General features: G+C 40.9%; 1 protein-coding gene across 3 annotated transcripts in view; it reads left to right on the top strand.

The window, feature by feature from the left end:
- The first annotated feature begins 519 nt into the window (after window positions 1–519).
- Window positions 520–15,317, top strand: part of RGS22 (regulator of G protein signaling 22) — a 114,756-nt gene continuing 99,958 nt past the window's right edge. For all 3 annotated transcript variants that reach the window (XR_006278697.1, XR_006278698.1, XM_043507533.1), the window contains exons 1-3: window positions 520–683; window positions 1,443–1,471; window positions 7,352–7,414. Coding sequence is in view for 1 of the 3 variants with exons in the window: in XM_043507533.1 (XP_043363468.1) it covers window positions 659–683; window positions 1,443–1,471; window positions 7,352–7,414 (117 nt within the window). In the remaining 2 variants the exon portion in view is untranslated. The remainder of the gene's footprint in view (window positions 684–1,442; window positions 1,472–7,351; window positions 7,415–15,317) is intronic.

Below are 15,317 nucleotides of genomic sequence, written 5' to 3' on the forward strand. Positions count from 1 at the left end.
TGCTTCCCCTTTCTGTTTGTATGTGTTCGGAATTGCAGACAGTGCCTGGGGTTTCCAGTGGCTCGGTGTGATCAGGCACCAGAATCCAATTACAGACACAGAATTATTCGATACATGGTGAAAACCCATTGGCAAATGTTGTGCATAAAATACTCAGCCCCTTGAATCAAGACAAGTGAGAGAGAGAGAGAGAGTGTGGTACCTCCATGGAAAAACAGAATCTTCTTGGGCAGAGAGGTTTGCTTTAGAGAAGTTTGTTTGGTCTAATCTTTTTTCCTGGCTGTGCCCACCCCATATCAGTGAATAATGAATATCCCCAGGTCACTTATTCATGAATATCTCCCCTGGAGATGAACAGTGATAATCTCACCAGCCTGTCCAATTGGTGAGTTTGTTTCGATGAGTCACGCTCAGAGAGGAGTAAAAGTATATGCTAATGGCTCATGTTCTTTCCATGCATTGTCTGCAATTCCATAGCAACCCAGACTTGCTGTGAACCACACAAGAGAGCCAGGCCGGGTTGCTGCAGTCTGTGTGCCCTGAGCCAAGGTTCTACAGTGTCTCTTTCCAGGTCCCCAAGCTCGGATTCCCTGTCTGTCCCAGGGACAATGCGGCATTAACACAACGGGGGATCAGTCTCTGCGCAAAAAGTTCCAATATGAGGGAGAAGAGGCTCACAACTGGTATGTAAAGCTCTTCCAACAGGGCAAAGGGGCAGTAACCATTTAGGGCTGTGTCTCGGGCTATGGGGATGACGACTCCAAGGGGGGAGATTTAAATTATATCCTTGAAATTCAAACAGCAAAATTCTTCAGTCCTGAGAATGAAAGACCATGAACACTTCCTTTATATGCATCCCAAAGAGGGGAAGCTATTTCTCAAGTGGGTGAGTCTTGGAGCATATCTCTTTCACCTGGGAACATTTCCTGTGTTGTCTGTTCTCATGATTTTATCATAAGTTGCACAATATCTAGTGTGTTTAGCCCCAGCTTCTGGAGTCATGGAATTACAAGGGAATCAGCTTTCTTTATAAAAAGAGCAAGTTTTTTGTCTTCATGATTTCAGTGTAAAATGTGATTTCAGCTGGAAAATGTGAACTGAGTGCACCATAAAGGCTCAAAAACCAGAAAACAAATACCCCCAATATATGATTTTTCAAAAAAATCTCATATTTAAAATAATCTCATGATTTTTTGAGATCTGATTCATGATTTTTAAATGCTTGGGGTTGACAATACATTTGTCATTTCCTTAGAGTTTGTTTTATTTCCTCAGATCGGGTTATTTTATTTCAGAAAACCCAGGAAATTAGTAGAGTCCCTTCACTTATTTAATTTTTCGGAGTAATCTCTAAATTATGTGTGCAGTCAAACTGACCTCAACAAACATAAATGGAAATGTGTTGGATGAATAACAAGTAGTATTTTATATCTGTGTTTCAGAGCCTCCAGATATAACAGAAGATGCATTTGTAAGTAAACTTTAAAAGGACCGATAATTTTTTTGTGTTTTGGGACTACAGAGAAAATAGCAGGTCATGGAAACCTGCTCTATGGTTTCTTATTTCTTCCATTGTAGTAGCTGAGCATTGACATGTTTTTCCCAGCAGGAATACTGCTACTTCTGACAATGTTTCTTTAAAAGAATGGTTCTCATTGTTTCATTTGATTAAGAAAAAAATGCTGCAGTGTTAGAAAAAGTGAAACAGAAATTTAAAGGGAATAAGCTTGCAAAGATAAAGAAAAGCACAATGGGGAAGGAAGGAAGGAAGGAAGAAAAGAGTTAATTGAAGGTCCAATCTGATATGTTCTACAGATGCATTTTTCTTACCATTTTGAGAGCTGATTTATCTGTTCTCTGCTTATTGCTTCATACCAAATGACACTCCTTTCCCTATTTGAATGCCTATGCAGTATGCATGTTTTTTTAAACATATTTAGTTCTATCCCTGATGGAGACCTCTAGGTGCTACTCTAATATAAATAATATATATTGAAATCCAGGTTAATTTAATTTAGGAATAAACAAAAATATATATCATAACATATTAATAACCTAGCTAAACCAAAAGTTTACATTGGGTTAGGCTCTGATTCTACAATCTACTCCATGTGGGCAGACCCCTTGACTTCAGTGGAACTCAAGTAGGTATATGAATCAAATATGCAGCGCAGAATTGGGGTTTCTATAATCACTTTAAGGCTTTGACATTTTTGACTGGATTTTTGTCTGTGAGCACTCTTCATTTCAGTAGAAGCTGCATTTGATGTACTGTTCTATTGTCTTACCAAGTCTATCTGTGTTCAGATCCTCCTTGGGTATCTTATAACATCACTCTGTATCTGTGCTAGAACACTCACGGCAGTGATATGGAGAAAGCTAGTATATAGAATAGATACAGTGTCATAGGATACGTTTCCCTAGAAAATGTAAACAGCATTTTTACAGGATACCACTGACAAAATGATCATCCCTCACTGCTTTAAGACTGACAGGTTTCAGAGTAGCAGCTGTGTTAGTCTGTATTCACAAAAAGAAAAGGAGTACTTGTGGCACCTTAGAGACTAACAAATTTATTAGAGCATAAGCTTTTGTGAGCTACAGCTCACTTCATCGGATGCATCCGATGAAGTGAGCTGTAGCTCACAAAAGCTTATGCTCTAATAAATTTGTTAGTCTCTAAGGTGCCACAAGTACTCCTTTTCTTTTTAAGACTGACAGTAATAGGACCCTTAATACCGGCATACTGTATGCCGGCAAAATTCCCAGTTACTTCAATAAGTTTTGCCTGCATAAGCACTGGAAATTCAAGCCATTTGTAGTTCATCCAGACTGCCTATTGGAATAATGAGAATGCTTTTAATAATTATAACTTGGATTGTACACCACAGAGCACATCAGGGAAAGAATTAAAAGAAAATGCCACAAACATCTAAAAAATTTTCTGTATATAAAATTATATGGACTGTAATAGGCAAATGAGTGTGTGAACATTATTTTAAAATGAGAATAAGACTGGTTGCTGAAGTAAAAGTCCCATAGGAGAGTTTTATTGTTTTTTCATATTCTTTTAAAAACTTGCAGATAGGTGCAATAAGTAGCAAAGCTTGCGTTAACAGCATAGTAAAAGTTTTATGGATTAATGACCCCATTTGTTATATTTCTTGCTGCTATGTAAGACTTTAAAGAACTTATTCCTGGCAAATAAAAAACACGTGTACCTGTATATTTTCATAGGACTTCTAATTTAGTGCGTAATAAATACTTTGTTTCAAATAATTCACGTAGATGAGAGAAGTATTTACACTACATATTATTGTATCTAATCATCATCAACCTAGTCTTTACCCATTTCAAATCTAATGAGGTATTACTTATGCACTGCAAATGTGAAATATAGATACTTTTTATACATGCACAACTTGTTTCTAACAAAACTTTTCACATAAATAGGGCTCAATCCAATGTCCATTGAAGTAAATGGGAGTCTTTCACTAATTTCATTGGGCACTAGATCAGGCCCTTATGCCTTGATTCAGGAGAGATCTTAAGCATATGTTTATTTAAAGCATGTGCTTCTCATTGTCTTCAAGTTAAGCACATGCTTAAGTGCTTTGCTGAACTGTGGCCTAAGACCCTGGTTCAAAGCTTATTGAAATCAATGGGAGTCTTTCCACTGACTTCAGTGCTCTTTGGATCAGACCCTTCAATCCAAATTCTCCTGTTTAATGCTTAGTCCAAATATCTTTGCCCTTCCCCTTCCATGCCTCTCCCAGTTCCTGAGTGCAGGTACGCAGGAAGCCACTGTGTAGCTGAGCTTAACACAGTAGTGCTAGGAATGTTCATGCCCTACATGCCCCATCAAATACTGTCCCCCATGTGTGTAGTTGCACTTAATCACCATGGAGGAAGCATCAGGATTTGCCTTCTTAAAAACTTTAACAGTGCCAATAGATAGATTTAGACTACAGACAGTTTTTATGCACAGAAATAATAAAGTGTTGTGTTGTTAAAGTTATGTCAAACCCAGGATATTAGAGAGACAAGGTGGATGAGGTAATATCTTTTATTGGACTGACTTCTTTTAGTGAGAGAGGCAAGCTTTTGAGCTAAACAGAGCTCTTCTTCAGGTCTGGGAAAAATACTCATGTCACAGTGTCACAGCTGAATACAAGATTGAATGGATAATTTAACATAAATAGCACATATTCTAAGGGACCATTCAAGGTGAAGTGGCGCATTAACAACCCTGCAGTCCTAGGACAAAAAGTGAGTTACAGATTGTTGTAATAAACCATAAATCTAGTGTCTTCATTAAGATCATCATTTTTAGTGTCTAGCAAAGTTATTAATTTAAGCTCCCAAGCTTGTCTTTTGAAAGTATTGTGCAGGTTTCCTTTGAGGATGAGGACTAATAACAGATCAGCTATAGAGTAATCACTTTGTGAAAAGTAAAGGAGTACTTGTGGCACCTTAGAGACTAACAAATTTATTTGAGCATAAGCTTTTGTGAGCTACAGCTCACTTCATCGCATAAATTCAGTGGAAAATACAGTGGGGAGATTTATATACATAGAGAACATGAAACAATGGGTGTTATCATACACACTGTAACGAGAGTGATCACTTACGGTGAGCTATTACCAGCAGGAGAGCGGGGGGAACCTTTTGTAGTGATAATCAAGGTGGGCCATTTCCAGCAGTTGACAAGAACATCCGAGGGGGAGTGGGGAGTGGAGGGGGGGAATAAACATGGGGAAATATTTTACTTTGTGAAAATGACCAATACACTCCCAGTCTCTATTCAAGCCTAAGTTAATTGTATCCAGTTTGCAAATTAATTCCAATTCAGCAGTCTCTCATTGGAGTCTGTTTTTGAAGTTTTTTTGTTGAAGAATTGCAACTTTTAGGTCTGTAATCGAGTGACTGGAGAGATTGAAGTGTTCTCCAACTGGTTTTTGAATGTTATAATTCTTGACGTCTGATTTGTGTCCATTTATTCTTTTACGTAGAGACTGTCCAGTTTGACCAATGTACATGGCAGAGGGGCATTGCTGGCATGTGATGGCATATATCACATTGGTAGATGTGCAGGTGAACGAGCCTCTGATAGTGTGTGATGGTGCTCATGAGCCTATGATGGTGCCTATGATGGTGTCCCCTGAATAGATATGTGGACAGAATTGGCAACGGGCTTTGTTGCAAGGATAGGTTCCTGGGTTAGTGGTTCTGTTGTGTGGTGTGTGGTTGCTGGTGAGTATTTGCTTCAGGTTGGGGGGCTGTCTGTAAGCAAGGACTGGCCTGTCTCCCAAGATCTGTGAGAGTGATGGGTCGTTCTTCAGGATAGGTGATGGCTAGTGGCGTTTTGTTATTTTCTTTGTTGGGCCTGTCCTGTAGTAGGTGACTTCTGGGTACTCTTCTGGCTCTGTCAATCTGTTTCTTCACTTCAGCAGGTGGGTATAGTAGTTGTAAGAATGCTTGATAGAGATCTTGTAGGTGTTTGTCTCTGTCTGAGGGGTTGGAGCAAATGCAGTTGTATCCTAGAGCTTGGCTGTAGACAATGGATTGTATGGTGTGGTCTGGATGAAAGCTGGAGGCATGTAGGTAGGCATAGCGATCAGTAGGTTTCTGGTATAGGGTGGTGTTTATGTGACCATCGCTTATTAGCACCGTAGTGTCCAGGAAATGGATCTCTTGTGTGGACTAGTCCAGGCTGAGGTGGATGGTGGGATGGAAATTGTTGAAATCATGGTGGAATTCCTCAAGGGCTTCTTTTCCATGGGTCCAGATGATGAAGATGTCATCAATGTAGCGTAAGTAGAGTAGGGGCATTAGGAGACGAGATCTGAGGATGCGTTGTTCTAAGTCAGCCATAAAAATGTTGGCATACTGTGGGGCCATGCGGATACCCATAGCAGTGCTGCTGATTTGAAGGTCCCCAAATGTGAAATAATTATTGGTGAGGACAAAGTCACAAAGTTCAGCCAACAGGTTAGCCGTGACATTATCGGGAATACTGTTCCTGACGGCTTGTAGCCCATCTTTGTGTGGAATGTTGGTGTAGAGGGCTTCTACATCTATAGTGGCCAGGATGGTGTTTTCAGGAAGATCACCGATGGATTGTAGTTTCCTCAGGAAGTCAGTGGTGTCTCGAAGATAGCTGGGAGTGCTGTTAGCATAGGGCCTGAGGAGGGAGTCTACATAGCCAGACAATCCTGCTGTCAGGGTGCCAATGCCAACGTGTTCACCCACAGGTGATATGGTCATTTTCATTTTTCTGTGTGAGTTCATTTGTGAGCACAGTGATTGTCTGGTTTCATCCACATAGTTGCTATTGGGGCATTTAGTGCACTGGATGAGGTACACTGCATGTTGTGATAGGCAAGACCCAGGGATCTTGAGAGGTATGTTGGAGGCAGGGTCTGGTGCTGCTTTGAGTTGGTGTCTGGTTTGTGGGGAGCTTGCTTCTGATGATGAGCCTGGAGAGGTTGAGGGGTTGCTTGAAGGCCAGAAGAGGGAGTTCAGGAACAATTTCTTTCAGGATGGGGTACCCATTGACTATGTTGTAGTTTTTCGAGGATATACCCTGTATGAGTTCCAGTATGTGGTGTAGTTGACAAGTTGGGGTATTGTGGCAGGTTGTCTCGAGGTATTTGATTGGCCCATTAATAATTGACATTAAAAACTAGACAGGATTCTCTATCATTAAGCTGACAGATTTTTAAAAAGCCAACAGAGAATACATTCTATGCTGGCTTGTTCTTTCTCCCATTGATATGCGTGGGAATTTTACCTTTGATTTCAGCAGTTAAGATGGGGGAAATTCCAGTTTGGGCCAGGCCCTAACTATGGCATACTACTGCTTGATATGGTGTGCCAAATTCTGATCTGGTTAGCACCCTCTTATTCACCTTTGGTGGCTACCCCATTGTGGATATCAGTTTGGGGACGGAAAAATGCTCCACAGAGCAGCTAGATTCCTCTTTCCCAGGTGCAGATAGGTGGGAGGGTGTGGAACAAGTCAGGAATATGTAGGTTACTTGCATATCATTTTTTTTCAGAAGTAAATTTGCAAATTTCCCACTTTTACTAGCTTTTAGGTTTACAAGTGTTTTCTCTGTAAGTTCTTTGGCACACGGACAGTCTTTGTATGCTTTTTATGGTATTGAGCACATCACTGGTGTACAATGAATATTAAATAACTATACAATGATACAGTGAAAAGTCTACTTTTGTGCAAAAGTTCTGATCTGCTTTAAGGCAAATCATAGTATAACAGACTGTAATATATACAAATACACATCAACATAGTTTACTGTAAACATTGTCTTGTGTTTTCATGTTCCCATAGGAAGATTATTTAGCGACGGATGATATGCTTGTGAACTACTTTAATGAATTCTTGAGTCTTCCAGTAAGTATGTTATATTAATTTCTTCCTAAACCCAAGAAAAAACTTTATTGTGATTAGTACTAAGGCAAACTGGCTTGGAAACACGTATTGTGTTTTTTAAATTAAAGTATTATGTTGGCTTTCCAATTCTTTTGAAGGGCTTCTATATTGGTAGCATCTAAATGTCTTAAGATGTTATCATCAGTAAAGCTTTGCCAATATCCATAAAATACAACATAGTATCTGGACTTCTTGGGATATAATTTCTCTTGCTTCAGGTCAATCTATATATTTAACTTCCAGTTCATCAAAATATAGATTAGAAGTGAAGAAGATATATTTAGTGCTTATGTTAAAATACCTTTGAAAATCAGGCCACTTTTATTTAGGTGCCTAATTTAAGGCATTCAGGTTTGCAAATATTAGTCCTAATTCATCTCTCTGTCATTGAGACTATGGATCAAATTCAGCAGTGGTGCATTTCCACTGATTTAATTTAGAGGTGCACCCTCTCTCCCCCATATACCATTATTGATTCTGTCTGAAAGTAAATTTCCCTGATTTCAGTGGGAATTTTGCCTGAATGAAGATGGTAGAATTGGATTCTAAAATCCAGTTTTTGATTTTTAAATAAAATTTGTAAGCATGTAAAAGAATGGCCCACGGTGATGATATTGTCTTCTCACAGGAGCTCTCTCCGTATATACTGTATAGTACCTCTCACTGAAAGTTTCCTGGGAAACTCTCTCAACTATCAGAGGGGTAGCTGTGTTAGTCTGGATCTGTAAAAGCGGCAAAGAGTCCTGTGGAACGTTATAGACTAACAGACGTATTGGAGCATAAGCTTTCCTGGGTGAATACCCACTTCGTCGGATGCGTGTAATGGAAATTTCCAGAGGCAGGTATAAATATGCAAGCAAGAATCAGGCTAGGGATAATGAGGTTAGTTCAATCAGGGAGGATGAGGCCCTCTTCTAGCAATTGAGGTGTGAACACCAAGGGAGGAGAAATTGCTTTTGTAGTTGGCTAGCCAGTCACAATCTTTGTGTAATCCTAAGCTGATGTTGTCAAATTTGCAAATGAACTGAAGCTTAGCAAAAAGAAAAGGAGTACTTGTGGCACCTTAGAGACTAACAAATTTATTTGAGCATAAGCTTTCGTGAGCTACAGCTCACTTCATCGGATGCAGTTTCTCTTTGAAGTCTGGTCCTGAAGTTTTTTTGCTGCAGGATGGCTACCTTTAAATCTGCTAGTGTGTGTCCAGGGAGATTGAAGTGTTCTCCTACAGGTTTTTGTATATTTCCATTCCTAATAACTGATTTGTGTCCATTTATCCTTTTACGTAGGGACTGTCCAGTTTGGCTGATGTACATAGCAGAAGGGCATTGCTGGCACATGATGACTTATATTATATTGGTGGACGTGCAGGTGAATGAACTGGTGATGGTGTGGCTGATTGGGTTAGGTCCTGTGATGGTGTCACTGGTGTAGATATGTGGGAAGAGTTGGCATCGAGGTTTGTTGCATGGATTGGTTCCTGAGTTAGAGTTACTATGGTGCGGTGTATAGTTGCTGGTGAGAATATGCTTCAGGTTGGTGGGTTGTCTGTGGGTGAGGATTGGCCTGCCTCCCAAGGCCTGTGAAAGTGAGGGATGGTTGTCCAGGATGGGTTGTAGATCACTGATGATGCATTGGAGAGGGTTTAGCTGAGGACTGTATGAGATGGCCAGTGGAGTTCTGTTGGTTTCTTTCTTGGGCTTTTCTTGCAGCAGGAGGCTTCTGGGTACACCTCTGGCTCTGTAGATCTGTTTCCTCATTTCCTCATGTGGGTACCATAGTTTTGAGAATGCTTGGTGAAGATCTTGTAGGTGTTGGTCTCTGACTGAGGGGTTGGAGCAAATGCGGTTGGACCTCAGCGCTTGGCTGTAGACAATGGATCGTGTGGTGTGTCCGGGATGGAAGCTGGAGGCATGAAGGTAGGCATAGCGGTCGGTGGGTTTTCAGCAGAGGATGGTGTTAACGTGACCGTCACTTATTTGCACCGTGGTGTCTAGGAAGTGGACCTCCTGGGTAGATTGGTCCAGGCTGAGGTTGAGGTGGGGTGGAAGCTATTGAAATCGTGGTGGAATTCTTCCAAGATTCCGTCCCATGGCTCCAGATGATGAAGATGTCATCAATGTAGTGTAGGTAGAGAAGGGGTGTGAGTGGACACGAGCTGAGGAAGCGTTGTTCCAGGTCAGCCATAAAAATGTTGGCATATTGTGGGGCCATGCGGGTGCCCATAGTGGTGCCACTGGTCTGGAGGTATATATTGTCACCAAATTTGAAATAATTGTGTGTGTGAGGATAAAGTCACAGAGCTCAGCAACCAGTTGTACTGTGGCATCATCAGGGATACTGTTCCTCACAGCTTGTATTCCATCTGTCTGTGGGATGTTTGTGTAGAGAGTCTCTACATCCATGGTGGCTAGGATGGTATTTTCTGGAGGATCACCAATGCATTGTACTTTTCTCAGGAAATCAGTGGTATACAGAGATAACTGGGAGTGCTGGTGGTGTGTAGGGTCTGAGTAGAGAGTCCACATACCTGGACAGTCCTTCAGTGAGAGTGCCAATGCCCGAGATGATGGGGCATCCAGGATTTTCAGGTTTGTGGATATTGGGTAGTAGCTAGAATAACCCCGGTCAGGGCTCTAAGGGTACGTTGATTTGTTCCTGTGTTAGTGTAGGGAGTGTCCTGAGTAGATGGTGCAGTTTTTTAGTGTATTCCTCAGTGAGATCTGAGGAAAGTGGCCTGTAGAATTTGGTATTGGAGACTTGTCTGGCAGCCTCCTTTGGTAGTCAGACCTGTTCATGATGGCAATAGCATCTCCTTTATCAGCCTCTTTGATTATAACGTCAGGGTTGTTTCTGAGGCTGTGGATGACATTGCGTCTGCACGACTTAGGTTATGAGGCAAGCGATGTTGTTTTTCCACAATTTCTGCCTGTGCATCCTATGTATAGGTCCAGTCTGTCATTTCGACCCTCAGGAGGAGTCCATGTGGAGTTCTTCTTGTGCTGTTGGTGTGAGAGTATCTGTGTATCAGTTTGCTGTTCAGTGTTATCTTGAAAGTGTTCTTTGAGTCGGAGATTGTGAAGGTAGGCTTCCAGATCACCGCAGAGCTATATCATGTTTGTGGGGGTGGTGGGGCAGAAAGAGAGTCCCCGAGATAGGACAGACACTTCTGCTGGGCTGAGTGTGTAGCTGGATAGATTGACGATATTGCTGGGTGAGTTACCATTGTTGTGGCCCATGTGGCAGGTAGGATTTTAGACAGCTTACAGTCCTTTTTTAGAGAGGTGAAGTGTGTAATGTAGATCTCCTGTCTTATTTTATTAAAGTCCATTTGTATGGAAGGTTGGTTTATTTATGAGAGTCTCCAGGTTGGAAAGCTCTTTTTGTGATGGTCACATTAACACCACCTATACCGAAAACCCACCGACCGCTATGCCTACCTTCATGCCTCCAGCTTCCATCCCGGACACACCACACGATCCATTGTCTACAGCCAAGCGCTGAGGTCCAACCGCATTTGCTCCAACCCCTCAGTCAGAGACCAATACCTACAAGATCTTCACCAAGCATTCTCAAAACTACAGTACCCACATGAGGAAATAAGGAAACAGATCAACGGAGCCAGAGGTGTGCTCAGAAGCCTCCTGCTGCAAGATAAGCCCAAGAAAGAAACCAACAGAACTCCACTGGCCATCTCATACAGTCCTCAGCTAAAACCTCTCCAACGCATCATCAGTGATCTACAACCCATCCTGGACAACCATTCCTCACTTTCACAGGCCTTGGGAGGCAGGCCAGTCCTTGCCCCCAGACAACCCACCAACCTGAAGCATATTCTCACCAGCAACTATACACCTCACCATAGTAACTCTAACTCAGAAACCAATCCATGCAACAAACCTCGATGCCAACTCTTCCCATATATCTACACCAGTGACACCATCACAGGCCTAACCAGATCAGCCACACCATCACCAGTTCATTCACCTGCACATCCACCAATATAATATAAGCCATCATGTGCCAGCAATGCCCTTCTGCTATGTACATCGGCCAAACTGGACAGTCCCTATGTAAAAGGATAAATGGACACAAATCAGATATTAGGAATGGAAATATACAAAAACCTGTAGGAGAACACTTCAATCTCCCTGGACACACACTAGCAGATTTAAAGGTAGCCATCCTGCAGCAAAAAAACCTCAGGACCAGACTTCAAAGAGAAACTGCTGAGTTTCAGTTCATTTGCAAATTTGACACCATCAGCTCAGGATTAAACAAACACTGTGACTGGCTAGCCAACTACAAAAACAATTTCTCCTCCCTTGGTGTTCACACCTCAATTGCTAGAAGAGGGCCTCATCCTCCCTGATTGAACTAACCTCATTATCCCTAGCCTGATTCTTGCTTGCATATTTATACCTGCCTCTGGAAATTTCCACTACATGCATCCGACGAAGTGGGTATTCAGGGGAAGCTTATGTGCCAATACTTCTGTTAGTCTATAAGGTGCCACAGGACTCTTTGCTGCTCTCTCAACTAAACAATGAAGGCACTGTAAGACGAACATGGGAGTTCTCTCTCCAGCTGCTTTACTATACATGAATCCAAACCTAAACCTGATGTTCTTTAAGCATAGGCCATCTATTGAGAAAGCTGGACTGTTCTGTGATGTAGCAATTTTTAATATTAAATGGGTCAGATTTTCCTCATCACAAGAATACCCCCTCCATCCCATGTTTGTTTGGAAACTGAGTTTCCATTTGAATTTCCTCCAGATCATTCCATCAAAAAGTATGGTGGGGATGGAGTCTGCTTCCCTAAACCCATGGATGTCCTTGGATCTACCCTGCACAAATCTCAAGACACCTAGTTCAGGGCCGGGCTATCTGTCAGAAGACGCTATGTTTCCACATTTGTTAGAGAGCTTACTCCTTCACCCTCTCCCTTCCCTGGTCCTTCTTGCATGAACAGAGAGCAACAATACCCGAAGTCCGAAGGTGCGAACAATTCAATGTTTATTGGGGTGAACTTTCAGCAAGCTTAACTCCAAGTTCCTTTTTCCTTATTTTCGAATCCCAACTTACTTCCTGTTTGCCCCTAATTTATATAGTAATGTTCTTAGCTTTAGCTTAACCAATCATTCTACTGAAATTTATCTAACCAATCCTAACATATTGTAACATGATTAGCTAACCAATTATCTCCCACCACCTAAATTAGTTTACACCCAGCAAAATTAATTATACAGCAGACAGAAACAATCACAGAACCAGACAGAGACCATGCAAATAAACAATAGCAAAGTGGGACAAAACAATACAGAAGTGAAGATTTCACAGCTACATCTATAAAGACCTAAGGGTTTCTCAGCTGTGTCTATTGATAAGTGAATTCTTACCAGACAGAAAACTATCAAACTAAATTTCCTTTTACATCTTTTAGGTTCTTTCCTTTCTCTGGAGGTGATAGATCGAATCACCTTCCTAACAGCCCCATATTGTCTAGTTTGGAATGTGAGGATGTGACCGGTCACTTCCCAGCTTATGGCTGCCTCTGCTGCTTAGCCAAAGGCAATGGCCTAAGACTGTCACAGTGAGAGAAGGCCCTTACACAGATTCTTTCTTTTATACCTCTATAACTAGCTAAATGATAAACATATACTTAAATTCTTAAAGTATAGGCCTTTACAGGCAGGCCTGAATATCTATATCCTAACAACAGTGCTTAGTCTACCATCTTGCCTCCATGGCACAGACCCTGAGTCATGCTTCCATGGTCTGAGCACTTGCAGCGGTCCCTGAAATCTACGGAAGACAACTCACATTGGCAATGCTGACTAAGCAAGTATTGTTTTACACAGGTAACCCCTGTGGGTTTCTGGGGGAAAAATGCCACAGAGTCTCTCTTATACATTTATCTGAAGTATTTTAATGGAAACTAATATTTATTAGACCTTTTTATTAATAATGATCTCATCACCTTTATTTTTTCTTTGATTTCTGCTGAAGGGGTTCTCTATTCAGGATCAAGTTCCTTTAATATCTGGAATAGCCTGAATATTTTATACTCCCAACTTCCCTCCTCTTCCAAAAGATTGACTCTGAGATAGTGCAACATTCCTATTCAAAGCACTCCACTGAAAATTTTGTCTTTTTGACTTTGTTATGCTGTCATAGCTGTTGCCTAGAAACATAATTATCCAGATCTGTTAGTATTTAGGCAACTAGTTAAACTGAAGAAATATCATGTGACTTGATGCAACAAATCAGAGGCAGCATATATTTACTTTGAGAGACTCTTTCTTTTGATTTAGAATATACCATCAGTGTATGGTAAAAATATAGCACTGGTGACTCTGTAAAGCAGGAGAGCAATACTCTGTTGTACTTTACAGTACATTCTTTAAACAATTAAGTTATCATACTACTATTCAGTACATTCTGATACCAAATGATGTATACTTTAATTAAGTTGTCAGAATTTTTTTTTGAAAGATAAAATTATACAGAATAACCAAAGGACACTTGTATTTTGGTCTAAGGTGCCGTGAGTTGAGAAAGTTAGAAAGTGATTACATGACATAAATACAGTTTACATCTATCCCAGTGACTAATTTAAGAACAATGGTCCTTTATAAAATACTTAAAACAGAAATATTGTAATAAGCATATTTCCATCTCCAGTTGGCTAGGTAGCCACACCTTCTTTGTTGGATATGGACCTGGGCACCATGAACTATACATTCGTCACCTCCAGGAATGTAGTTTACCAGAGCATGACAGTTAAGGACACAAGATAGATACATCTGCTTCAGTGTATACAGACCCATCTACTTAGTAATACAGCTGAATGGAAACACATTTCTCCTGCATGCTTCAAGCCACACTGGCTTCCCATTGCATTCCAAATTCCTTTTAAAGTCCCTTTCAAAGCATTCAGCGGGTTGGGTTCTGGTTATCTAAGGGACCGTCCTTTATTTTTGTGACTTACCCCAATATCTGCATTAATCAGGGATGCTGGAGCTGACAGTACCCAGTTTAAAACTCAAAGGGAGTAGCCATTCTTGGTGGCATGCCCTTGGCTGTGGAATTCCCTTACAGCAGAAATCAGGATTTTACCAACTTCAAATTTTAAGACCTGCTTCTTTTCAAAAGTCTTTCCACTATAAAATCCCTAAAGAATGGACAATGTTACTTCTCTGGAGATAAAAACATTTCAACACTTCTATGGTATTAAAAATAGATATATTTTCCTCTCTCTTGTGTGCACACAAACACACACACAGACATATTAATGGTTTAATGTGGAGAGGAAGATGAATATAGTCCTGCAGATTGTTACTTTGTTAAATGGTTTTATTGGCACCCAGGTACGATGGTGATGGCTGCAGAAGAAATACCTAAACACACAGTCTAGCTAGGGGTCTGGAATCTTTATGTGGGCAAAACTTCCATGGGAGTTTTGCCTGAGTAAAGAAGGACTCTAGGATTTAGCCTATTGAAATTATCCTGAAAATAAATTAAACAAAAGAAATAAAATAATGATTAGGCTAATTGCACTTTCAGAAAATAGACACTATGGGCCTAATTGCCCTCTTACTTATACCAGTTTAAATCAGGAGAACAGTGGTTTAAAACTGGTGTTACTAGAGCAAAATCAGACCGTGGATGGGTGGGAGAGAGCAAGTCAGATAGCTGAAAAAAGTTAAGAGTATTCCCCATCTTTAAGACAACTCTGCACCTCTTTGGAAGCACCATATCATGGTCAGTAGATCCCCATAATTTCCAGGCTGCAGAGAAAATTTGCATGTGACTTGGCACCACAACCTGTCTCCAAGTGGCTTTTTCACCACTGATTCCTTGCA

This window comes from Dermochelys coriacea, chromosome 2 (assembly GCF_009764565.3).
Source record: "Dermochelys coriacea isolate rDerCor1 chromosome 2, rDerCor1.pri.v4, whole genome shotgun sequence".
Taxonomy (NCBI): Eukaryota; Metazoa; Chordata; order Testudines; family Dermochelyidae; genus Dermochelys; species Dermochelys coriacea.